Below are 24,931 nucleotides of genomic sequence, written 5' to 3' on the forward strand. Positions count from 1 at the left end.
AAACCCACTGTGTTTCTACACTGATACTGAACAGTTAGAAACTGAACCACATCATTTAGCATTGAACACAGTAACTTAAATAAAACAAAACATGTAGAGGATCTACATGCTGAAAACTACAAAACACTAATGGAAGAAATAAAAGAAACTCTAATAAAATGGAAAGGGATAAGTTTTTAGGGATTAGAAGACTCAATATTTTTAAGCATGTCAAGTTTTCACAAATTGATCAACGGATTCAACGTAATCCCAATTAAAATTCTAACAGGATTCTGCAGATACTGAGAAGCCGATTTTAAGATTTATACAGAAATGCAAAGGAACTAAAATAGCCAAAATAATTCAGGAAACAACAATTCAGTAAGAAGGCTGGAGGTCCCACACTGATTCTAAGATCTACTACATGGCCGTAGTGATAAAGACCAGTGTGGTATTGGCAAAAGAATAGACAACATGAACCAAAAGAACAGAACAGACCATAGAAATAGACCCACACATATATGATCAACTGTTTTTCAACAAAGGAGCCAAAGCAATCCAGAGATGGCTGACCAACTCTGTTAATTTACGAGTCACTGAATTGTACACTTAAAATGAGTTTAACACTATATAAATCATAACACAATAAAAAAAAGTGGAAAAAAATGACCCAACTACATTCCATAAGAAACTCATTTTTTAAAAAACATGAAACTCACTCAATGCAGAAAAGACTACCTTTCAACAAACGGTGGTACAACTGTATGTCCACATGCAAAAGAAGAAAATAAAGAACTCAATCTGGGTCTCCCACTAACAATTAACTCAAAATGAATTACAGACCTAAACACAAACTACAAAATAATAAAACCACCAGAAGAAAACATAGAAAAAAATATTTATGATAATCTTTACCTACACAGAGAGACCTTAGATCATTAAAAGCATAATCCCTAAAAGAAACACTTGATGAAGTGGTCTTTGTTATGACTAAGAACTGTCCTGTGGAAAATTCCATTAAGAGAATGAGAAGTCAAGCCAGAGACCATAAGACAACATTTGTAAATCACTTATCTGACAAAAGACTTATGGATCCAGGATATATAAAGAATTCTCCAAAAAAAAAAAAAAAGAATTTTCAAAATTTGATAGTAAGAAAACAATCCAATTCAACAGGCCAAAGATGGAATAGATACTTCACCAAAGGAGACACATGGATGGCTAATAAAACCATGAAATGATGCTCAATTTCATTAGTCATTGAGGAAATACAAATCAGAACCATAGTGAGATTCCACTTCACACAACTATCAGAGTGGCTTAAAAACAAGAACCAAAAAATGGACAATACCAAGTGCTCACAAATGGAGCAAACCAGAACTCTCACTAACTGTTGGGGTAATGCAAAATGGTACAAACATTTAGGTAAATAGTTCGGCAATTCCTTTAAAAAAATTAAACCTACACTTAGCATATAGCTCAGCAATTTGACTCCTTGGTATTCACCCAAGAGAAATGAAAATTTGTGTTCACAAAAGCTGGTATGTGAATGTTTATAGCAGCTATATTGGTTAAGTGTCAAAATCTGGTAACAACATAGATGTCTTTCAACAAGTGAACAGATAAACAAATTGTGGTATTCCACACTGTGGAAAACTACTCAACAATGAAGAAGGAACTATTGATACATTTAAACAATATAATATAGATGGCTCTCTTTTTGAGAGTGTGCATGAACATGTAAAGTAGCAGAGAATTCCAGAAGACTCTATTCTGAATGTGGAACCTGATGTGGGGGCTCAATTCCAGGACCCTGAGATCATGACTTGGGCTGAAACTAAGAGACACTCAACTGAGTAAGCCACTCAAGTGGCCCCAACATGGATGACTTTCAAAGGCATGATGTTTAATCAAAGAAGCCAGATTCACTTAAAATGCTACTTACGTTGTATATTAACTATACTTAAAAATTTTGTCATTTTTAAAAATCATTTTTAAAAAATGCTACATATTATGATAAATGCCATTCAGAAAAGATGGAGCTATAGGAATGAAGAACATTATCAACTGGTTGCTAGAGGCTCAGGGGGAGGGCTCAGGGGGAGGGGTAGGTATGATTATCAAAAGCACAGTACAGGAGGGTTCTGGGCAATACAACTCTTCTATCTACTTATGGCGTTGGCAGTTACACATCTAGGTGCATTTGTCAGAACTCACGCAACTGTCAAACGACGAAGTAAACTTCACTGTATGTAAATTTAAAAGTAAAGCTAAAATTTAAAAAACATAATCCTGTGTACTACTGCACTAGACAGACTGAAGGGAAATGGTGCTCTCATTAACTGCTGGCAAGAGCATAAAATAGTACAAACTAAATAGAGCAACACAAGACATTAATTAAGAGCATGAATTCAAAATAAGGCACCATAAGGTTCTGAAGACAAATAGAAAAATATTCTTTCATCTTCAGCGCTCAATTCTACATGTAAAATTCAAGATCCAAATTCTGACAGTGTTGGTACATGGTGAATGTTCCATAGATGTTTGACACTGATGAATGTATAGGGGGAATGGGTGAACACATAGCAATTCCATTTGGAGCACTTATCCAAAGGAAATAATTAAGGCCTACACACCATGAGTGAGAATTCTAAAATGGAGTCCCACACAGCCCTTAAAAATGGTCATGGATTTCTCTACTTGCTGGCATAGGAAGATGCCTATGCATGTCACCGCTAAACTTAAAAAGAATATTCCAAAATGATGAATAGCACAATCCCACTTTTGTTGAAACAAAAACTATAAACCCATTAATCTCATACTTCCTTATATTCTCTATAGATGAAAATAACACATCTGAAAGATTAAAGAGCATAATGTTAAGTGTTTATCTCATAGCAGCACAATTACTAGTGATTTTAGTTTCTTTTTTAGATTGTCAGCATGTCCCATTTTTTCCACAATGGAGATGTTATTTAGGAATGAACTTTGTTTAAAGATCCCAGATTAAGAGTCCTAACACTTGAGAAATAAATATCATCTACTGGGGCTGAGATACCCAGGAGGAAAAATTCCCTCTCCCTCAGAAGCCCCATCTGAGAGAAGGTCCAGTGCTCAAAGGAGCAGAGGTGTGACCCACAGAGGCTGTTCCCAAGCCTGCTTTGGGACCTTTGAGGAAGAAAGGCTGACACCCACCTGTATAGATGTCCATGAAACTGTGCAGGGCCAGACAATGAGGATTCAGACACACCTTCACCTGGGCAGTCACCACCTGCAGCCGGCTAGCTGTCAGCAGCCAGCACTCCTGCGGCCCAGCCAGGGAGCTAGTACCAAAACATCACCAACAGAAGAACAGAAGGGAAATCAACATGATGCAGTTCCTGGGCTCAGGGATCAATGGCAAAATTCTCAAGACTCTAATGAGGTAGGCAAATGAAGGTGCTGAGTGGGGCTTGTGTTCCAGGGTTTTCTAGGCGGGTATTCCCACTCTGTTGGAACAAGGTCTGTGAAATCACCCCTAAAGTTAACGTAACTCTGGATTTATTACCCAATTTAACCAATCCCCTTGAACTCCCAAATCCAAGCTTTGTGCTGGATAGTCCAGATGTAAATAAAATCCTAACTTGGTGACAGTAACTTTCAGGCATTTTCCAATAGAAATAATAGATAATTACTATTATTTTACTTTAGCAATTCAAAAGCAAAGGAAACTTAAGAGAAGCAGAGAATAACACCTTCAAAGGCTATAGTTTTACAGCTGTCTGAAATAAGGTACAATATGGGCCGAGGAAGACCGGGCACTACAGACAGGGTAATTCTGAAAGGGGTGCTTACTTTTGTCCCCCTTTGAATAATGGGCTGCTACAGAGTAGGCACTGCGTGGACGGAGACTCATAATAATTCGACCAAGACGTTTGCTCGATGGTGACTGTCTCCTCACTCACGTTGGACAGAATGAGTCGAGAGCTGTTGAGTTCGTGAATCAGGGCGAAGACCTCGGCCAGCTCTGACTCGTTCTCAGGAATCTGCAGGACTTTGCGCAGCAGCTGCAGCGTGGACTGGCGCTGGATCTCCCTTTGGGCCAGGCTCAGCGGCTCTGTGGCACTCAGCACATCTGGGAGGGGGGAGCTGACCTCCTGGGAAAAGAGCAGACTGAACGATCAGCCAGCACCGAGACTCAATCAGAGAGGCTACAGGTAACAGAGGGACGGGCCTGGCCATGGTGGAGGGGAGGAAACCAAGGCTTCAAACCAGCTCAGTTAGTAATTTGCTTTGTGACTCAAAGCAGGTGCTTTCTCTCTCTGGCGCTGGTTCTCTCTCAGTGAAACAAGAGGATGACACACACTGCTTAGTAACAGTTCTAAGAGTCAGCTTCCATTCACCAGGGATAGGGTTTGGAAAAGAACACACCCAGGTCTCACTTCTGGACATGCCACCTAAGAGCTACACCTGTGTGACCCAAAGCAATATACTTAAATCTTTCTGAGCCTCAATTTCCTTACCTATGAAATGAAGGATGAAATACTAGTTATCTCCTATAGTTGTACAGAGTAAATAAAATATTGCAAGTATAGTACTTGGGATAGTACCGGGGAAACAAGGAAAGCTCTACGAACAACAGTTTCAATATGTAAATAAGTAGCTGCATTGCTTCAAGTATTTCTCTAACACCTTTATCTTGCAGGTACAAGGGAACTATTTTAAACACTAGTCAGAGGCTTTCAGGAACAAGGTTCTGAAATGCTCATAAAAATAGGTCCTTTTTAATGGAGGTTCCTCCCTAATCCCTTGTACAAATGCAGTAGGAATCACTCCCTCCCGGATACTCCCAGCATCCATTCTTTTACTGCAGAATTCACTGACTCACAGTTGGTGAGACTATTCCCTCATCTTTGGTGAGTATAAGCATCTTTTCCGTGCTTGTTTACACATTCTCGATACCAGCATAAGAGCACACAAAAATGCTAATTCATACCTGCTGGACATATTACATGTTGCTTTGCAGAAATTAATTGCTTAATAACAAGAAGGAACTTTCTATTAACTCTGCACACCTACAAGAACTCTTACCTCATTATAAGTTTGGCTACCTATCTTTATTCCCACACTAGACTGTAAACTCAAGAGAAGGGACCACCTCCTATTTATCTCTGTATCTCCAAATGCCTGACCTATAGTAGGCATTCAATGTATGCTTGCTGAAAGAAAGAATGAATGGCTGCAGAGAGTTGACACGAGGAGTTGCCCCGGAAGATAGTGTGTTCCCAGTCATGACTATGTGAACCATGGACTGGAAGAAGAGTTGGCAGGAATACTGTATCCCTTTGCTCGGAGTCACAGATCCAAGATGGAAAGGGATGAATATCATTCCTGTCCAAAGTCTTAATTACAGCCTCCAATTACAGCATGGGCCATGCACAGGAAAATGTATGGCCACCAGGGGACTCCAAAGAGCATGACAAAGGATCCGGGGTCTCTGACCAGTGTTTTAGTTTATGAAAAACAGGACTTACATTTTATTTCTCTAAAATTTAGTAAGCTGAAAAGAGACAGAATGTCAGAAAATAAATGTCCTGCGGGTAGGCAGCTATTAGCCGAAGACAAGAATATAGATACAAATCTCATAAAGTAGGATTTGAAATCAAATGGCCAGAAGTCCTGACCATTCCCATCTGACCTGGAAAGGTAGGTCATCTCATTACCCCAGATCTAGGGACCATCATTCATTTCCATTCTGCATACCACATCAACAGCTACAATCAAATAGGAGAAAGGAATGTTCAGAGCCTCTACTTATACAGAACTCAATTCCATTCTATAATCACTGATCCACACATTGAGTATGCACATTCCAGGGTCAGAAGGTACAATGAAGGGATGCCTGGGTGGCTCAGGGTGTGATCCTGGGGTCCTGGGATTGAGTCCCGCATCGGCTACCCTGCAGGTAGCCTGCTTCTCCCTTTGCCCATGTCTCTGCCTCTCTGTGTCTCTCATGAATTAAAAAAAAAAAAGAAGAAGAAGAAGAAGGTCGGGAAAATAGATATACCTGCCGTAAAAGAGATTATGATGTCACAAGGAGCTAAGAGGAAGTCAAGACACAATGTGGTCAACCTTAAGTGAAGAGTACCACATTAGAGCATGGAAGATCCAGGAAGCTCATTGCCAGCAAGGGACAGCCAATGGAGCAAGAGAAATCTAATGGAAGCTATGGATCTATTTTACATGCTATTTCAGGGATTTACACTTTTTTTTTTTTTAAAGATTTACCTATTTGAGAAAGAGGGTGTGCTTGCATGAGCACAAGTGGGAGAGGGACAGAGAATCTCAAGCAGATTCCGTGCTCAGCGCAGAGCCCAATTCCACGACCATGAGATCAAGACCTGCACTGAAACCAAGAGTCTGATGCCCAACTGTGCCACCCAGGCGCCTCAGGGTCTACAGACTCCTTAAGGCTCAATTCTGAGTCTTCTCTGGGTCTGATGGCCCTGAGAATAAAATATCCAGACGGAATCTACCTTGCCTGCCTTTTTTGTCAATGGAGAAACTAAAACTCTGAAGAGGGAAGGCATCCAGCTCAGGGCCAGGTCTCTCAATTCCTGGTCCCTGTGTTTCTTCTACTAGGCCATCAGTGCCCACATACTTTACCTCCACTTCACTTTCTCACAAGGACAACCTCAGACCACCACCTTGAGCATGGAAACAAAGCCAGGACCAGGGGGATGAGATTCATCAGTCAGGAGTTCCCCCTGCCCCACCCCTCCACATGTATTGAAAACAGCTTGAAATAGTTCCTCACCACCTCAGTAGTCCTGTCCACTCCCAAACCCCCAGAAGTCTCTCTCCTGACATAACATCTGGGCCTCACTCTGGCTCAAGGACATTCAATGTGACCCTATTGCCTAAAAACCAAATTGCCTGGTCTAGCACTAAGGATCTTCCACAATATGACCCCAACATGCCTTCTGAGCCTTATTTTCCATACTCCTCCCTAAATATCCTTCTCTTTTAGGTGACTGGACCACCCTCTCTAGCTCTTTACTTTTAACCTTGCTTAACCCGGAGTATGGCATGCCCTCCCCTTCCATCCAAATCCTGCCCACCGTGCAAAGTCCAGCTTAGATGTGGAGTGGCCAGGCTCCACCTTGGAACCTGACCTGGTCTGGATGCCATCCTGTGTTGCTCCAAGGCAGATGGGGAAGACTGTCTTCTCACCCCCATCCTACTCATTCTATCTGCTGTCTCAGGTGCTACATTTTTCTGTTCAGTTCATGAAAGTCACAGGACCTCTGAAAACACCCATTTTTCCTGGTTCTGATAAATAAAACACCAGCCCTAAGGAGCCAAGTGGAATGTGTTTTACTATCCACAAACAGCTTGGTCCAACTTCAGAGAGATTTGCCAAGACTGCTAGAAGTAAAGCTCTGTGTTAAGCCACAAGCTCTGCAAGGAACCTGAGAAGCAGTGATCTAATCTACAAAGTCTTTGGGTCAGCCTTCTCCAATTCCCAAAATAGTCTCTGAGCTAAAGAATGTAACCCTTCTATCCCTCTCTTCTTCAGAACCCTCCTTACAGCCTGTATTCCATTCTCTTTGGAGAATGAACTCTTGGTCCACTGGGCTAGAAAGTTCTCAGAGATTAGGGTACCTAGGCAACCTAAACCAAACTTAACAATAAAGATAAGCAAATCTGGAGAGAAGGTGGCTAGGCTCAGAACTTAACTGGTTCTAATTCTGGTGTTCTAACTATCATCACGTACTAAGAAATCATCTTACTTCTACTAAAACAGGTGCACTAAGAGCTCAACACAGGGCTAGGGAGTGTGTCCAGGGAAAGAACTCACGAGAGCCTTGGTGGTTTTTTCAGTCCGGTCTTTGGCAAGGTTAAAACCGCAGCTGGGACAAATCCTCGGCTTATGTCTGTTGGTGTAGACATAGTTACAAGAGGGATTCTTGCATTTTCCCCGGCCTCTTGAAGTAGCCAGGCCCAAATCCTAAAAAAAAAAAAAAAAACAACAACAACAACAAAAAACAATATTCAATTTTACAAAAGTGACACCTGAGCAGAATCAAAACCAGGATGACCAGCTATCAGTCAATCAAAGAGAGTGACAACTGCAAAAGCCGATGTGGACTAACTTCCAAAGGGCCTTGAAGCAAGATCCTTTTCCTGTATTAAGTTGAAAGTTACCCCCTTTCGACTTAATGCAGCCTGCGTAATTTTGGCAAGTCCTTCTCCTCCATTTGTGAAAGAAACAAGTGATGAGTGGACTCTTAAGAGTCAGGTATTCAAGGCCATTGGCAGAGTGAAGTACGCCTGTTCTAACAGCAGGCTGGTCACTGTGGTGAACTAAAGAGTGTGCACCCTGCCTGAAGACAATCGTGACCTTTGTACAACCTAAGCTCAAATCTCAGGGATCTAGGCTTCTATGACAAACAGCTATCTAATCAACCAAAAAGAAAGGTCCTGAAAGTTGCCCCGGATGGTAACCCTAGTAGCCTCCTGTAGCCAAGGGACAGGGAAGTAAAAGTACAGATGGCATGGAGAAGGTAGTAATTAGGTCTCTGGGAAAAAGAAACCTGAGCAGACATCCAGGGTAAAGGAGATATTCTTTTTTTTTTTTTTTTTAAAGATTTTATTTATTGATTAATGAAAGACAGAGAGGGAAAGACAGAGATGTAGGCAGATGGAGAAGCAGGCTCCAGGCAGGGAGCCTGATGTGGGACTCGATCCTGAGACGCGGATCACGCCCTAAGCCAGGGGCAGGTGCTCAACGGCTGAGCCACCCAGGCATCCCTAAAGGAGATATTCTTAAGGATCAGCGCAGACTATGCACTAATCCACCATTCTGTGCTGTCTTGCTACTGTGGAAGCATCAGCACAGGGCCTGGCCAGAGTAGGTGCTCAGGAAATATTTTTTGAATGAATGAATGGTTCTCCATCTGTCTGCCTTCATCAGATAAGAATTTTCAAAAATCCAGCTGCTCTCTCAAAACCTGTGTATCTTACTCAACTCAGAGAACCGCCTACCTGATACCTAAAGGACCAACAAAATTAGAGGATATTAAGAGCAAACAAAACAAAACCACCCCCCCCCCCAATATGATATCTAAAACAATGCAGCATTTTACAGATGGTGAAAACTGAGGACCAGAGAAGCAAAGAGCCTTGGCCAAGGTCACATGGCATGCTGGCAACCAACAGAGCCAGAACCACTTTAGGACTAAGTCCTTCGAGTGTTTAACCCACTGCTCCATGTGGCTTACCTTGCTGAAGAATGCCCCAGAGTCACACAAAAATAAAAGGTGGGTAGGGAGGGAAAACCTTGGTAAGAAATGCCAAGTGAAACAAAGTTGCTTTACCAAAGTACTTCTCAAATCCTTTGATACATCAGTACCGAATGTGACACTGTTTTAAGGAGGAAAAATATAACTTTCTCAAGCTTATCTGTGGAAAACACTTTTGAGGCTGAAAGTTCCAAAGATTGCTGAATGCTAAAGCTGGACTGGATTCTCATCTCCAATTACTCTCCAAGAACCTTCCATGGCTCAGTTGGCCTACACTCTGTAGATCTCATCTGGGAAAAATATAGCTGATTTACCCAGCAACTATCATTTTTTAGTAATAGAATCTTCAGAACCAATGATCTGTCCCTGACCCTACTCTCACTCCCAACTACCACTCCCCACCTCCCTCACACTTCTACTCACCCTCTGCCCGAAAACCAAAACCACCTCCATGTCAACTCACCATCACCTGTGGCTGCACTTACCAGTGTTACAGTGCAACTGTACTTGTATGGAGGAAACATATCAGGCTTGACCTCTACAACTTTCACCTGAGACGTCCTACTGGCTGGGCCATTTGGTAGCTGTGGATCAGAACAAGTGATTTAGTGTTTTTATATAAAACCTCAAACTGCTGAGGTGCTGTGTCCTGAAACAGCTTGAGGAAATAGTTTCCCAGGGATGAGTGGAGCTATGCACCATGAGAACCCTCTAAGGTGCTAGTCAGCATCACCAGCCCACCACAGGTTGAGTATCACTTCCAAGTCCAGGGTTGCCACACTCTTCTGTGCAGCGTCTAACACAGTATATTAGAAATATTGTGAGTCAGATTTATAACCACTACCAAGTGAGAAAAGCTCATAATAGTTATACATGTAAATATGTGGTTGAATAATGTTGGCACAAAAAAACATCGGAAAGATTGTTTACTAAATATAAAATCTCACGTAACTTAACTGGCTTAAGACTAGCAAAGGAGGGCAGCCCTGGTGGCGCAGTGGTTTAGCACCACCTTCAGCCCAGGGTGTGATCCTGAGGACCTGGGATCGAGTTTATTTTTATTTATAAATAAAAATAAAATAAATAAATAAATAAAAAATCTTTAAAAAAAAAAAAAAGGACTAGCAAAAGGACTATGGCTTTTAACAACCCAATGTTGTCAGTCAAAAGGAAACTATTTACAGAGAAGACTGAGAGTTTACAGAAGTAAAGGGAATCTCAGGGCTGGAAATCTACAAAGCAGTGGAAAGCTGACTAGATCACCAGCCTCTACACCTAGAAATCCCATACAGTCCCAGTGCTGACACCACCTCTGGGTAACAAATAGATCAGACTTCAAAGTAAAAGCCACTTGATGTTCTTCTTGGGGCAAATCTGGAACAAGGGAAATCTGCTCTACATTGCCTGGTAGAGCACACAGCAAGGGAAAAGGCCAGCCTGATTTTCCTATTCCAATTTGGTCTAACAGGGTTTTTGAACTACAGGTCACAATCCACTTGAGGGGTCATGAAATTAATTTAATGAGTTAAAGCCAGCATTCTACAAAAATGGAAAATACCAAAATGACTGGCTATAATCAAGGCATAACTTCCTTATACTTCTTACATATGTAGGAATATGGATAAGTTTACTGGGCTGTGATGTGAAATATACTACTGAGGGTCATGATCTAAAAAAAAAAAAGAGGTCTAGTAAAAAATGCTGATTTAGGGAATTTTGATAATTATTCTAGTCACAAATGGAAAAAGAACTAAGAAATAAAAATCTAAGAGTAAGTGTGCTAGAACACTGAATTTTTGGCACCTGGGAAACCTCTAAAAACTCTATCATTAAAGTTGAATGAATTATACTGGCTATAAACTAGAATGCAGAGTAAGAGCTGTTTTTTGGTTTTAAAAATTTCTATTAAAACACAAATAAATAAAACATACAATACAAAATACACACACAAGGGGTGCCTGAGTGGCTCAGTTGGTTAAGTGTCTGTCTTTGGTTTGGGTCACGATTCCAGGGTCCTGGGATTGAGTCCCTCATCCCGCTGAGCAAGGAGCCCGCTTCTCCCTCTCCCCGCCCTGTTCATGCTCTGACTCTCTCTCTTAAATAAAATCTTTAAAAAACACAAATATAGGAAAGGACTCAGGATGCTCAGAATGGGCACAGAATGCCAACAGTAGTTCTGGGCAGCAGGATTTCATGGGATTTATTTTCTTTCTGCCTTAACCTAAATTTTCTGTATTTTCTACAATAGCCATGCATTCATTTGTTTCAAAAGAGGCTAAAGGAACAATATAACTAAATGCAATATCTAGTCCTAGACTGAATCCTGTACTAAAGTGGGAAAATGCTATAAAAAACATAACTGGGTAAAACTGATGAAATGGGAATGCAAATGACAGACTGAAGTATTGTATCAATGTTTCAGCAACAGAATATCCTGATTCTTATGAAATACACACTGAAATATTAAGAAGCAATAGGCCATGTAACCTCCCCTTAAATTACATGTATTTTAGAAGTACATTGGAGCACAAATGACAAAGTGATAACAAACGACAAAATGGACGATAAGAGAAAATGACTACAGGTAAAAAGTACATGGCTGCTCTTTGTACAATCTTTATGCTACTAACTCGTTTCCTAAGTTTCAAAATTATTATTTTTTAAGGTTTTATTTATTTGAGAGAATGAAAGAGAGAGAAAAAAGTGGGGGGGAGGGGCAGAGACGGAGAACCAGGCACCCTACTGAGCAGGAAGCCCACCAAAGGGCTATCCCAGGACCCTGAGATCATGACCTGAGCCAAAATCAAGAGTGGGATGTTTAACTGACTGAGCCATCCAAGCACCCCTCAAAATTATTTCGAAAGCCAAAGTTTAAAAACATGCATTCATTTTATAACAAGAAAAAAAAATTAACTAAAAATGAGTGACTCACTCATGCTCAGCTTCATTTCAGAGGTCTACCAATATAAGAACAGGCTTTTTGCTTATAGCTTTGATACACTAAATAGAAGCCCTGTTCTCAGAGCAGTAGACCCGCAAAAAGGCCCACCTCTGGACAGTAGTAGATCTTACCTTCACCTCACTGGTGTTAGATGGCTGTTGGAGCGGCTGGCCCAGCTGCTTCAGCGTGCTTGGCTTCAGGCCACAAGTCCTCACAGAGGGGGTTTTATCTGAGACAATCAGGAACCAAACTGGTGACTTAAGTGCACTGAGTCTCCATCCTCAACAATTCACATTCCTGTCCCTTTCCCATTGGACAGTCCCCCACTCCCAGGTTTGTCCTAGCCCTTACCACTCAAGGGGAAGGGCTGCCTGGCCCTGGGCAGTCCCATGCTGCTGCCTCGGCCCACGTTAGATGGGGCTGGGAGAATTGCTCTCATGGGTCTTGCTGCAGCCAGTAATGAGGGCTTGCCCCGAGCTTTGCCTTTAAGCTCTGGGGCTCTGGCCCCGGGAGTGAGCAGCTCAACTCTGAAAAAAACAAGAAGGCAAATCTAAAAATTTCAAACCAAGGGAAAGAAAACGAAAGTACAATATCCAAATAGCATTTTAGTAGAGGAATAGTATAGTAAACCGTCGGGCTTTAGCCATACATTTCACGGGATCATTATGAAGATTAAAAAAGCACAAAATAGTGCCCACAATGTAGAATACCAATAGTTATCATAGCTATACGACCTGACCTGCCTCAAATTAGTATTTCAAGTATATCAGTCTCCCACAAGAGGGCAGCTAAAAGACCCCGCAGAACAAAATCCATGTTTTCTTTGCAGCTTTCTTTGTAGCAGAGTCTACATGACAGAAGGCCTCAATACACATTTGCCAAGTGACTCAGTTACCCAAAACAAAAGGTCTGAACTGCATGGCTTCATTCTCTAAAGATTCAGAACCATCCCAAAGTATACATTAAATAAAAACAGGAAAGACGTAGAAGTATGTAAGTTATGCTACCATTTGTGTAAAAAAGGTAGGAAAAAGTTATACCTACAAATACACATCTCCACATACGTATACATGTATGTGTGTAAAATTATGTCTAGAAAGCAGAAAGGTGGAATATTTTTTTTAAGATTTTGTTTATTTATTCATGAGAGAAACAGAGAGAGAGAGAGGCAGAGACACAAGCAGAAGGAGAAGCAGGCTCCCTGCAGGGAGCCCAAAGTGAGACTCGATCCCGGGTCTCCAGGATCACGCCCTGGGCTGAAGGTGGTGCTAAATTGCTGAGCAATTACCCGGACTGCCCAGGAAGGTAGAATATTGACTGTGTCAGAAAAATGGAAATGGATGAGTGAAGGACAGGCTAGAATACAGATTTGTTTCAGTTTATATCCTTTGAGTTTGAACCATGTGAATTTATTTCCTATTCAACAAAACATTTTAAATCAAATAATATACACCAGAATTTCTAAGTCTTGGCACTACTGACATTTTGGCCTAGATAATTCTGTTCCCAAAGGCCTGTCCTGTGCACTTTAGGATGTTTAGAAGCACATCTGGCCTCTGTCAACTAGATACCTGCAGCACCTCCTCCCCCACAGTTGTCACAATCTCAAAAGGTCCCTAAACATTGCCTCAATGTCTCCTGGGGGCACAAGTGTTCCCTGTTGAGAACCACTGATATAAACAAATAAGGGCCATTAGTCATAAGACCACAACGGACGCTGAGAAAGGGCCACATGAAAAATCCAGTCAGGCCTTTAAGGAGGGAAGTAGGAGGAAAAATAGTCCACATTTATGGGCCTCCTCCTATCTGCAAGGTACTGGGCTGTGCAAGCTTTACACATAATCTTTTCTGTAAGATTGTAAGTCTGTAAGGTCAGCCATTTAAGATTAGATTTGTTCAATACCCAACTCAAGATTTTTCAGAGGAGAGAATGGATATGAAGGGACAATGTCCAAGGTCAAACAGAAATCAAGGGGATCTTGGGTGGCTCAGCGGTTTAGCACCTGTCTTCAGCCCAGGGCGTGATCCTGGAGTCCTAGGATCGAGTCTCACATTGGGCTCCCTGCATGGAACCTGCTTCTCCCTCTGCCTGTGTCTCTGCCTCTCTCTCTGGGTCTCTCATGAGTAAATAAATAAAATCTTAAAAAAAAAAAAAAAAAATCAAGAGACTGATCACAACTACAATTGAATTCTCTGACCACCAGGACAAGAGTCATTCTGTAAGATGACTTAATAAAGCTTTTCTTTCCAAATCTAGTAACCACGATGCTAGTTTGTAACACCACCCTCAGCGTGTACCAAATGGACTCTAATAATTGTTTTAGGGAAAATGACAAAAAGAGATGTACAGGAATGTAATAGCAATGCACAGACAGCAGAGTGTAAGAGGAAAGGCAAATCATCCCATGGTTCTAGGCCTTGGTTTCTTTATCTCTAAAATAAGAACCATTATTTGGGGTCTCCTGTCTCTCAAGAATGCTGTAAGGACATAGGACAAAACATGGCTCATTTCCCAACCTGCCATTCTAAATACAGTCCTATAATATATGAACATATTAGTTTACCCTGTAGGCTTCTTAGGAGCAGGGAGAGGACTGGAAGTGCTAGTCCTCTCAGCTGGTGGTGGTAAGTCTGGTCCAGGACTATCGTTCTCGGTTGTCCCCAGAGAGACCTCAGGCTGCACACCACTCTTGACCACCGACGTCTTCATGGCTGTTGTACCACGATTCCGAGGAGCTTCCTTGACCAAAACATGGGCATCTGAGATGATCACTTCCTCCCACTCATTCTCCTCACCCACTTCTCTTGGAGGAGCTACACTTAGGAGCTGGCTTACAGCTTCTGAGTTCTCCAGAGTCAGTTTGGAGGCATTTTCCTTTGGGGAATTTTGCTCAGTGTTGACAGGCTGATGATTTCTTTTAACCACCGAACCTTTGGAGGAGATACCAGGAGCCAATTCCACTTTGACTTTGGATGGCTTTTCCTAGAAAAAATAAGACTGCTTGTATGCACACACCATTTTACAGTGAACAACACATCACAAATATTCTCTCATTCGATCCTCACAGCTATGTATGGACAACAGATTAAGAGATGAAGACCAAGAGAGAGCAACAGGCTAATGTAAGGGCCAAGTACAAAACTGGCCTGAATCTAAGTCTCCTGACTACAGGTCCCTTCTACTACAGTATTCAACACGCAGGATAGGATAAAGCTGTTCTTCCCCTAACAAATTTCTCATCAAATTTCTCTTTAAGTGGGAATCCCTGGGTGGCTCAGTGGTTTAGCACCTGCCTTCCGCGCAGGACATGATCCTGGAGTCCCGGGATCAAGTCCCACATCAGGCTCCCTGCATGGAGCCTGCTTCTCCCTCTGCCTGTGTCTCTGCTTCTCTCTCTGTCTCTCATGAATAAAGAAAGAAAATATTTTTAAAAAATTTCTCTTTAAGTTTCCAGCAAATAAATGCTGATATTTTGAGCCTGATCTTTGTTCAAAGCCTGCTTCTCCACATCTAGAAAGAAGCTGACATGTTGCCATACTGGGTCTAGAAATCCTAAATTGTCATCTTGGTGGTCCCTTTATGAGATTCAGTTAATCCCAATGTAGTCAACTCTCACATAGGGAGACTCAAAGCCTCCAATTCTTTTGGGAAAACTTCTATTTTTCGTTCCAGATTCTTTTCAGGTGAGTCTTAAGGCTAACTTACACACATACCACAAACTTCTCCCTTGGTCAAATTAATCCATACATATTAATTACTTGCTAGAAAATATTCAAACTCACTAAAAATACCAGCTGCTATTTCAGAACAACCTATTTTAAAAAATTCCTTGGTATGGTAGCTTTCATTCCATCAGCTCTGCTGTGGAAATATACTATTATTTATACATATACCTGTACACATACACATATATTTAAATACATATATATAGAAAATTTTTTAAAAGTCTGTAGTTGTCTCAAGAATACGTCTCAGAAAGGTTTTTAAATTCCATGTGAATAGCAAAAGGCACTATAAACAAGGAGGTATAAAACATAAAAGCTGAGTTCTACCTAGGTGGTGCTTCACCTCTAACTACTTATGTCACACAAGACAAACGTCATTAGAACCCCCCATTCTGCCACCATGAAATAGGAGACAGGCTCTCAGAGTTCATCAACAACAGTGCAATAGCCTTTTGGGTGGCCCAACTTGTGGTGCAGGATTCCCCTGACACTGCATTAGATTAAGATCTGTGGCTACTGAAATTAAATGTCCCTATTCTCACCCAGTCACTGACTACCAAAACCCCTTATATTTCCAAAGCCACCTGGGCAGGACAGTGCTTCTAGTTAAGAACAAATAAGGATGACCTTTAAGAAATCTCCAGTAAAGGGACGCCTGAGTAGCTCAGCGGTTGAGCATCTGCCTTCAGCTCAGGACATGATCCTGGAGTCCTGGGATCGAGTCCCACATCGGGGTCCCTGCATGGAGCCTGCTTCTCCCTCTGCCTGTGTCTCTGCCTCTCTATTTCTGGGTCTCTCATGAATAAATAAATAAAATCTTAAAAAAAAAACCAACCTCCAGGAAAGCATTCTCAGATTCTAACACACAATAATAATCCATGAGAATAAGTAATACAGAGAAAAATTCCCAGTAAACCGCACAGAGCCTACTGACCACTGGAGAAGGGAAAAGTCATCAGAAAAACAGGAGACAAGTTAAACTAAATCCCTGTAAAGAAATCTCTGAGCAAAGCACGGCCCACTAAGGAGGCTATTTTAGATAAAAATCCTTTGCAGGGAGACTGAATAATTTAAGAAATCACAGCAAAAAAATTAGCTAGTGAGCTAACATTTCCTTAACTCAACCTACCCTTTTTAGATGTCACTTTCTTTCAAGATGGAAGGTAAATGCTACCAGTTGCCCGCTTACAGAGACCTCAATTACCATTATTAGAGAGCTAAAGGAGTAAGGCCTTGAGCTAAAGAACTTTATATGCCATCTTTTGTTCCATCCAATTCATTGGGAACTGTGCCGAACGTTTCTTGGGTTAATTTTAGCCAGTATGAACTCTGGAACAATGCAAGAAAAGGTGAGTCATTTCCTGACGGGCATGAACACATTTGGAGCTTTTAGAAACTATTTATACTTGCTGCTTCAAAAATCAGACAAGAAATCTTAAGATTCTGCAGCTAAACAGCACAGCAATGCCTGAGAAGTGTGATTTAGTGGAAAAGCACTGACATAATTAGCTATGTGACCTTAACAAGTCACTTCTCTTGAATCTATTTTTCCTCAGCTAGAGATCTGGACTTGAACTATCTGATAACCAAAGTTACTTTTATCTCTAAAATTCTTTTTTTTTTTTTTTTTTTTTTTTTTAAGATTTTATTTATTTATGAGAGACACAGAAGGAGAGGCAGAGACACAGGCAGAGGGAGAAGCAGGCTCCATGCAGGGAGCCTGATGTGGGACTCGATCCCGGGACTCCAGGATCATGCCCTGGGCCGAAGGTAGATGTTCAACTGCTGAGCCACCCAGGCGTCCCTATCTCTAAAATTCTAAGTGCACTAATGCTAAATGTTACACTTTTTCTTCTTACACTCACCTATTCTGATCCTATGAGATTTAGTAAGTAGGGCATCTACTCTTTACAGGGTAATTCTTTTTTGTTTTTTTTCAAGATTTTATTTATCTGAGAGAGAGGAAGGGAGAGACAAGAACAGGAGCAGAGGAGGAGGGGAAAAGGGAGAGAGAAGCAGGTTCCCCACTGAGCAGGGAGCCCATTGCGGGCCACCCAGGTGCTCCTACCAGTAATTTTCTTTTTTAAGATTTTGTTTATTCATGAGACACACAGAGATAGAGAGAGAGAGAGAGAGAGAGAGAGAGAGGGAGAGGCAGAGACACAGGGAGAGGGAGAAGCAGACTCCATGTAGGGAGCCCGATGTGGGACTCGATCCCAGGTCTCCAGGATCAGGCCCTGGACTGAAGGCGGCGCTAAACTGCTGAGCCACCCGGGCTGCCCTCCTACCAGTAATTTTTAAAAAACCTTTGGAGAAAAAAATCTGGCTTAACACGTCAAGATGAGGGACAAGTAGCTAAGAAAAAAACTGGTTTCACATCATGAGTTTGATCTCAGAACCATGGCTCAAAAGTTATTTCAGTCAAAGGGGGAAAAAAAGACATAAACAAAAAAGTCAAAGTAAAAACAGAACCTGAAGGAGACACAGCCACAGGATCAGTTAGAACCCTTCCATACAAAAGCACAAGAAATAAGGTCATCTGACAGACCTGCTGAGCACCTGTGAAGAAGGGCCAAGGAGAATCCCGACTATCCTAGTCAATCTCTCTACTGCAGATGAGGTTGGGGAAAATAATTAGGGTAGGAGGAAACCAAGTGTTGTACAGCAGCACAACAGAGATGGTGAGCACAAGAAACTCAACAAAATCTCCTCAAACACACTGCCACTAGGTCCTTCCTGCCCTTGAAGAGATAGTGTGAAAAGCAATAATAGAGACAATTACATTGGTGCCAATAGTCACAGCAGTGACCCCTCTACTGAAGGATTTCTATACTAGGAATATGCCATCCACTTTAGAGAGATAATCTCATTTGATCCTTCTGTCAATCCTCATGAAGCAGGCACAACTATTAATTTCCATTTACAAATGAAAGATAAACCAAATAAATAGACATAAAGTGACTTGTCCAAGGTTTCACAGCTAACATCCTTGGGAGGCTGAAGTTTAAACTGAGGAAAGCTGACTCCAAAAGCTTCCCCCCCCTCCCCCCAAAGATGCTCCCCTCTCTTTTTATCACTTGAAATTTCTAGGGTTTTAGGAACTCAGTGCCAGGAACCTGGTGCAGACACCAAATACATTTTCTTTTTTTCTTTCATGTTTGTTTATGTCTGTATGTATGTAATCTCCACACATGGGGCTCGAACTCATGACCCCAAGATCAAAAGTCTCATACTCTCCCAACTGAGCCAGCCAGGCTTCCCCAGGGGTGTATTCTTAATTATGAACCTATTCTGTCTCCTGGAATTAGTGATGCTTTAAACTCCCAACACACAGCCAGAGGGGAAAAAAAGTCACCACCCTAGTATTTTACAGAGATGTTCTATGGAAACTGCCTCTGAGGAACTTAATAGATGTGCCACTATATAAGTTTTCTCCACACAGCTAAGTCTGGACCATGCTGAGTTAGACACCTAACAAACACAAACCTAGTCTAAGTTATTTTCACAAAAACAATGCCCTCTTTTTTTCTACCTACCTAAATTCTACTGATCTTTCAAGATCATCTGCTTTATAATCCAACCTTGACTACTCTAGTTCTTTTGACCCTAATAATTTAGTCTTAAACAAAAAATGTGGCAAGTATGTATGATTTATATAATCAGTGCAAAGCATAAAATAAGTAACAACATGTTGAACTGAATTTTACAGGGCGTAGCTCTGGTACTCATTTATTTATCAAGCATCATTTACTTAGAAACAGAGACAGAGGTATACATTTGGAAAGTTAATAATGAAAGACCTAAATATCAGGTTAAGGACCTTTGCTTTTAATAGGAACTATAGGATACTGAAAGGACTCAGCTAAAAAGTGAACAGATGTGAATTATGTATCTAAATAAAACTAAACAGTGTAGAGGGTAGATTATTAAAAATTTAACCCTAACAGGAAATGAGTAAATCAAAATGGTGTAGTCATTCACAGAAGTTATAGAGCAATTAAAGATAATGGTCTTGAAGAGTATTTAATTACGTTAAGTTAAAAAAAAAAGGGCAAGCTACAGAACTTGTAAATTCAAAGAAAGAAAGACTGGAAGAAAATACACCAAAATGACAATAATTGCTTTTCTCTGGATGGTATAACATTATAGGTAATATTTTATTCTCGTTTTTAAACAGTCTACAATAAAACTAACTTGTATAGTCAAAAAATAAAAACAAATATTTAAGTCCTCTGTTCTAAAGGGGAACAGGGAGCCTACTTTGTGGGGCTTCGAAAGCAGCAATGGCCAATGGACCTTACCTTTGGGATCCACTTCCCTCCTAGGAAGTTACCACAGGTAGGGCACTTAGGTGGTTTGTGCCTGGTAACATATGTAAAGGAGCAACCCGGGCTGGTGCACGTCCCATGGCCCCGGCGGGTGTATGTAGTGGTCTGTAAGGAAAAAAGCAAGTCAGAATCAACACCACAGTATAACCCCTCTCAGATCCTGATGACCATTATAACCCCAACAATGCCAGGAGGATGCCAGCTTGCAGAAGAATCGTCCATTCATGACATCTCAAAAGGTCAGAATTGGAAAGGTACTAAGATACAGTTAATTCACTTTTCAGAAATAGAGAAATTGAGTTCAAATGAGAGAAGACAGCTGCTCAAGGTTACACAGATAGGTATAGGAAGAATAAAGATAGCAACAACCACTACTAATTAAACCAAGGACCACACAGTGCTAAAGGCTTTACCAGTATCTCATTTAGCACTCTCAGCAATGCTATCAAGTAGATATAATTATTGCGATTCAAAGTGGTTAAACACTTTGGCTCAAATTTTACAGTGAATCAAGGGCACACGTAGACCTAGAACCTGAAGTCTTTGCTTCTTGGTCCAAGATTCCTTCCACATACTCCACTACTTGAAAACCAAGGACTTAGGGTTCAGAGAGATAAAAATAGATCATGGCCACTTTAAAAAAAAAAAAAAGGGAATTCCAATAGACCTCAATAATTTATTTGCATATGAATATATTCAGCTAGTGGCTCTCATTCCCTCCAATGACTTCTCTTTGAACGTAATGATTACAACAGGTTATTACATTTCAGCTACAAACAGAAATTAGCCATGCTCCATTTCTTGATTAATGCTGCAAAGAAAACATTTCCGTCTCAGATTTGTTCTGTCACTTATGAATGCTTTATCAGATATTAATCCCACCTTCCCTAGCCTGGCCAAAAAGCAAAAGCCTCTCTTAGGGAAACACCAAGCTACTAGTAGGCTATCCCTGCCAGAATGCCTAGGGAAAAGGTGATGGTAATAGCAGCAGCAAGTCAAGGATGAGGGTGAAATGGTGTGGCACTGAGGAAAGAGATTGGGCTTTGAGTTCCAACTCTACCACAGACACACTAGATGACCTGGAGGTATGTCACTTTAGCTCTTGGGCCCTGGGTTTCCTCCTCTGTAAAATCATCTGCCCTTCCTATTTCATGGATGTATCCTGAAGAGCAAACAAGGTAAGAAATTAGGAACCATGTCACTTAAACTGTACAAGATTCTATAGGTTTGTGAGAAATTATTGCTAGGATATAAAACATCTCTATCTTTGTTCACTGTGGCTCCATATAGAATATTCATTCTGAACACCACCAGAAAGCAGAGTAAAAACTTAAGTTAGGTCAGTTCTATCAATAAATTACCATGAACTTGGAAAGACTCCTAAATAGCAGCTTATAGAAATAGCTTTAGAAAAAAAAAATGTCAGTGTTCCAGGCTGATGTTTCATTCTTAAGTATTATTTATAAAAGCCTTCTGGAAAAGTCTGGCTGACACTTATTAAATCATGAAAGAACAATAATAATTTCCAGGAAAGCAAAGGCTCAGGAGAAACATGTAATTTCTCCATGAATGAGAATGCAGTGGCTGTTCCTGTTCAAGATATGACAACTTTCTCATCTAAAAATATACTGTTTATCCACAGGTTTTAGAAGATAATCTATTGCAAGTTAAGGATGTACACTATAAACCCCCAAAAAACCACAATAACTAAAACAAAGTTAAAAGCTAAAAAGCCAAGAAGGGAGTTATTAATAATATGGATTCATAAGAAACATTCAATTCCAAAGAAAGTAAAATAAAACAGGACAAAGAGAAAACAAAGAGTAAAATGACAGATTTAAACCTAACTATGTGTTTATACATTAAATATATATGGCCTAAATACCACAATTAAAAAAGAGATTGTCAGATAGGTCTTGCTTTTAGATCTAAACTGTATTACTGCCTACAAAAAAAAAAATAAATACAAAGATAAGCTGGAAAAGTAAAACGCTGGAAAAAGATACAACTTCCTAATAACAATAATCAAAAGAAAGCTCATTACCAAAGTAAATGAGATAGCAGGCAATACTGCCAGATAAAAAAAGTGGTCATCTCATGATGATGGAGGAGTCGATTCATCATGAAGACATAACAATCCTGAAACGCATGGGTAGCTCAGTTGGTTAAGCATCTGCCTTTGGCTCAGGTCATGATCTTAGGGTCCTGCCTATTGGGCTCCCTTCCCATGAAGAGTTGAGTCTGCTTCTCCCTCTCCCTATGCCCCTCCCTCTGCTTGTGCTCTCTCTCAAATAAGCAAAATTAAAATAAAAAAAAAAAAAGACATAACAATCCTAAATGTTTAGGTACTTAACAGAGTCAAAATAAATACATGACAAAAAAACTAATAAAAATGAAAAAAAAGATAAAACTTATTAATAGTGATAGGTGGATGCCTTCTCTCAATAACTGACGGAAGAAACAGACAGAAAATCAGTCAGGATATAAAAGAGCTGACCACTATCAATCAACATGACCTAACTTGACATACATAGAACACACTACTCAACAGCAGAAGATAACATTCTTTTTCAGGGCACACAGAACATTTATCAGGACACACCACATTCTGGGCCATAAAATAGGTTTCAATAAATTCAAGAGGATTCAAGTTTTATAAACTGCAGAGTTCTGACTATAATGGAATTAAATCAGAAATCAATAAAAGGGAGTATCTTAAAAAAAAAAAAAAAGAGAGAGAGAGATATCTGGAAAATCCCAGATATTTAGAAAGCAAATAATGTACTTTTAAATAACGTATGGGTCAAAGAATAAATCAGAAAGTACTTTGAACAAAATGAAAATGAAAACATACCATATTAAAATTTGTGAGATGCCACCAAAGTAGTGCTTAGAGGGAAATTTATAGTACTAAGCAGCTGTATTAGGAAAGAAAGGTCTTGAATCAATGACCTCAGCTTCTATCTTAAGAAACTAGAGAAGAGGAGTGCCTAGGTGGCTTAGTCAGTTAAGTGTCTGCTGTTGGCTTATGTTATGATCTCAGGGTGTTGGGACCAAGGCCTGCACACATTGGGCTCTCTGCTCTGCAGGGAATCTGCTTCTCCCTCTCCTTCTGCCACTCCCTCCCACTCGTGCTTGCTCTCAAGCTCTCTCAAATAAATAAAATCTTAAAAAAAAAAAAAAAAAACAACTAGGAAAGAATAAATTAAGCCCAAAGGAAACAGAAGAGAGATAATAAAGATCTGGGCAAATATCAGTGACTACAACACAGAAAAACAATAGAGACAATCAATGAAACCAAAAGTTGGTTCTTTGAAGGTCAATATAATCGATAACTTCTAGCCAAGCTTGTCAGGAAAAATAGAAATGAGACCCAAATTACCACTATCAGTAATGAGAGAGGTAAAATCACTACAGTCTACAAATATTATAAGATAAGCATTTATTAGAATTTTAAAACCCAGCATTACCGTATGATCCAGCAATTCCACTCTTAGGTATCTCCTGAAAAACTGAAATCAGGGACTCAGACACGTATCCACTAAAGTTCACAGCAGCAATATGCACAATAGCCCAAAGATGAAAACAAACTCAATGTCCATCAATGTCTATGAATGGATAAACAAAATGTAGTATACACACACAATGGAATATTATTCAGCCACAAAAAGTAATGATCTGATACATGGCACAAGACAGATAGTATGCTAAGTGAAAAAAATGAGACCATAAGGATATTCGCATGATTCCATTTACATGAGGTACCTAAAATATGCAAATTCAAAGACAGAAAGTAAAACAGATGTTACCAGGAGCTGGGGGAGAAGAATAGAGTTACAGTTTAATGGGCATAAGGTTTTTGTCTGGGATGGTGAAAACTTCTGGAAATAGGTATTGGTAATGACCCCACAACACTGTGAATATACTTAATGACCCTGAATTGCACACTTAAAAAAATGGTTAAAATGGTAAACTTGTGTTATGTATATTTCATCACAATTTTAAAAATAAGGGAATGTTTTGAACAATTTTATGTTCCCTGAAAGACAAACTACGAACGCTCACTCAAAAACAGATAATTTAAATCTATATAAAATTATTTAAAAATATATAATCTAAATAGTCCTATATATATTTTAAAAATTGGACTTGCAATTAAAAATCTCCCCACAAGAAATCTCCAGGCCCAGATTTGACCTCAAACATTTAAGGAAGCAATAATACCAATACTACACAACTCTTCCTGAAAAGTAAAGAGGATAAAGTATTTCCTGACTCTTTCTACTAGGTAATAGTAGATACTAAAACCTGATACTAAAACCAGACAAACATTATACAAGAAAATTGGAGACCAACATCCCTCATTTTGTGTCTAGAATATACACACAAAACTTCTGAGAAAAGTTTTAGCAAATTAAATCCAACAATATGCTAAAAGGATAATACATGATTGCTAAGTGGCATTTATTCCAGGAATGCAGGATTGATTTAACATTTGAAAAACAATGAAATTAACCATATTAACAAACTAAAAAAGAAAATTCCTACAACCATCTCAGCAGACCTAGGAAAAACATTTGACAAAATCCAACATCCATTCCTGATAAAAGCTCCCAGCAAATTAGGAATATTAGAGAATTTCCTAAACTTGAGGAGGATATCTATGAAAAACC

At 40.1% G+C, this 24,931-nt stretch overlaps 1 protein-coding gene across 3 annotated transcripts in view; it reads right to left on the reverse strand.

Annotated features, from left to right (window-relative positions):
* The window catches only part of HMGXB3 (HMG-box containing 3), a 47,050-nt gene that overhangs the window by 12,476 nt on the left and 9,643 nt on the right, over nucleotides 1–24,931 (reverse strand). For 2 of the 3 annotated variants that reach the window (XM_038535048.1, XM_038535047.1), the window contains exons 6-13: nucleotides 20,232–20,363; nucleotides 14,769–15,187; nucleotides 12,556–12,731; nucleotides 12,336–12,433; nucleotides 9,749–9,847; nucleotides 7,820–7,969; nucleotides 3,814–4,115; nucleotides 3,175–3,302 (exon numbers count right to left, since the gene is read on the reverse strand). In XM_038535048.1, coding sequence (XP_038390976.1) covers nucleotides 3,175–3,302; nucleotides 3,814–4,115; nucleotides 7,820–7,969; nucleotides 9,749–9,847; nucleotides 12,336–12,433; nucleotides 12,556–12,731; nucleotides 14,769–15,187; nucleotides 20,232–20,363 — 1,504 coding nt within the window. The remainder of the gene's footprint in view (nucleotides 1–3,174; nucleotides 3,303–3,813; nucleotides 4,116–7,819; nucleotides 7,970–9,748; nucleotides 9,848–12,335; nucleotides 12,434–12,555; nucleotides 12,732–14,768; nucleotides 15,188–20,231; nucleotides 20,364–24,931) is intronic. The other variant, XM_038535046.1, reaches the window with a different exon arrangement.

The sequence above is a fragment of the Canis lupus genome, chromosome 4 (assembly GCF_011100685.1).
Source record: "Canis lupus familiaris isolate Mischka breed German Shepherd chromosome 4, alternate assembly UU_Cfam_GSD_1.0, whole genome shotgun sequence".
Classification (NCBI taxonomy): Eukaryota; Metazoa; Chordata; class Mammalia; order Carnivora; family Canidae; genus Canis; species Canis lupus.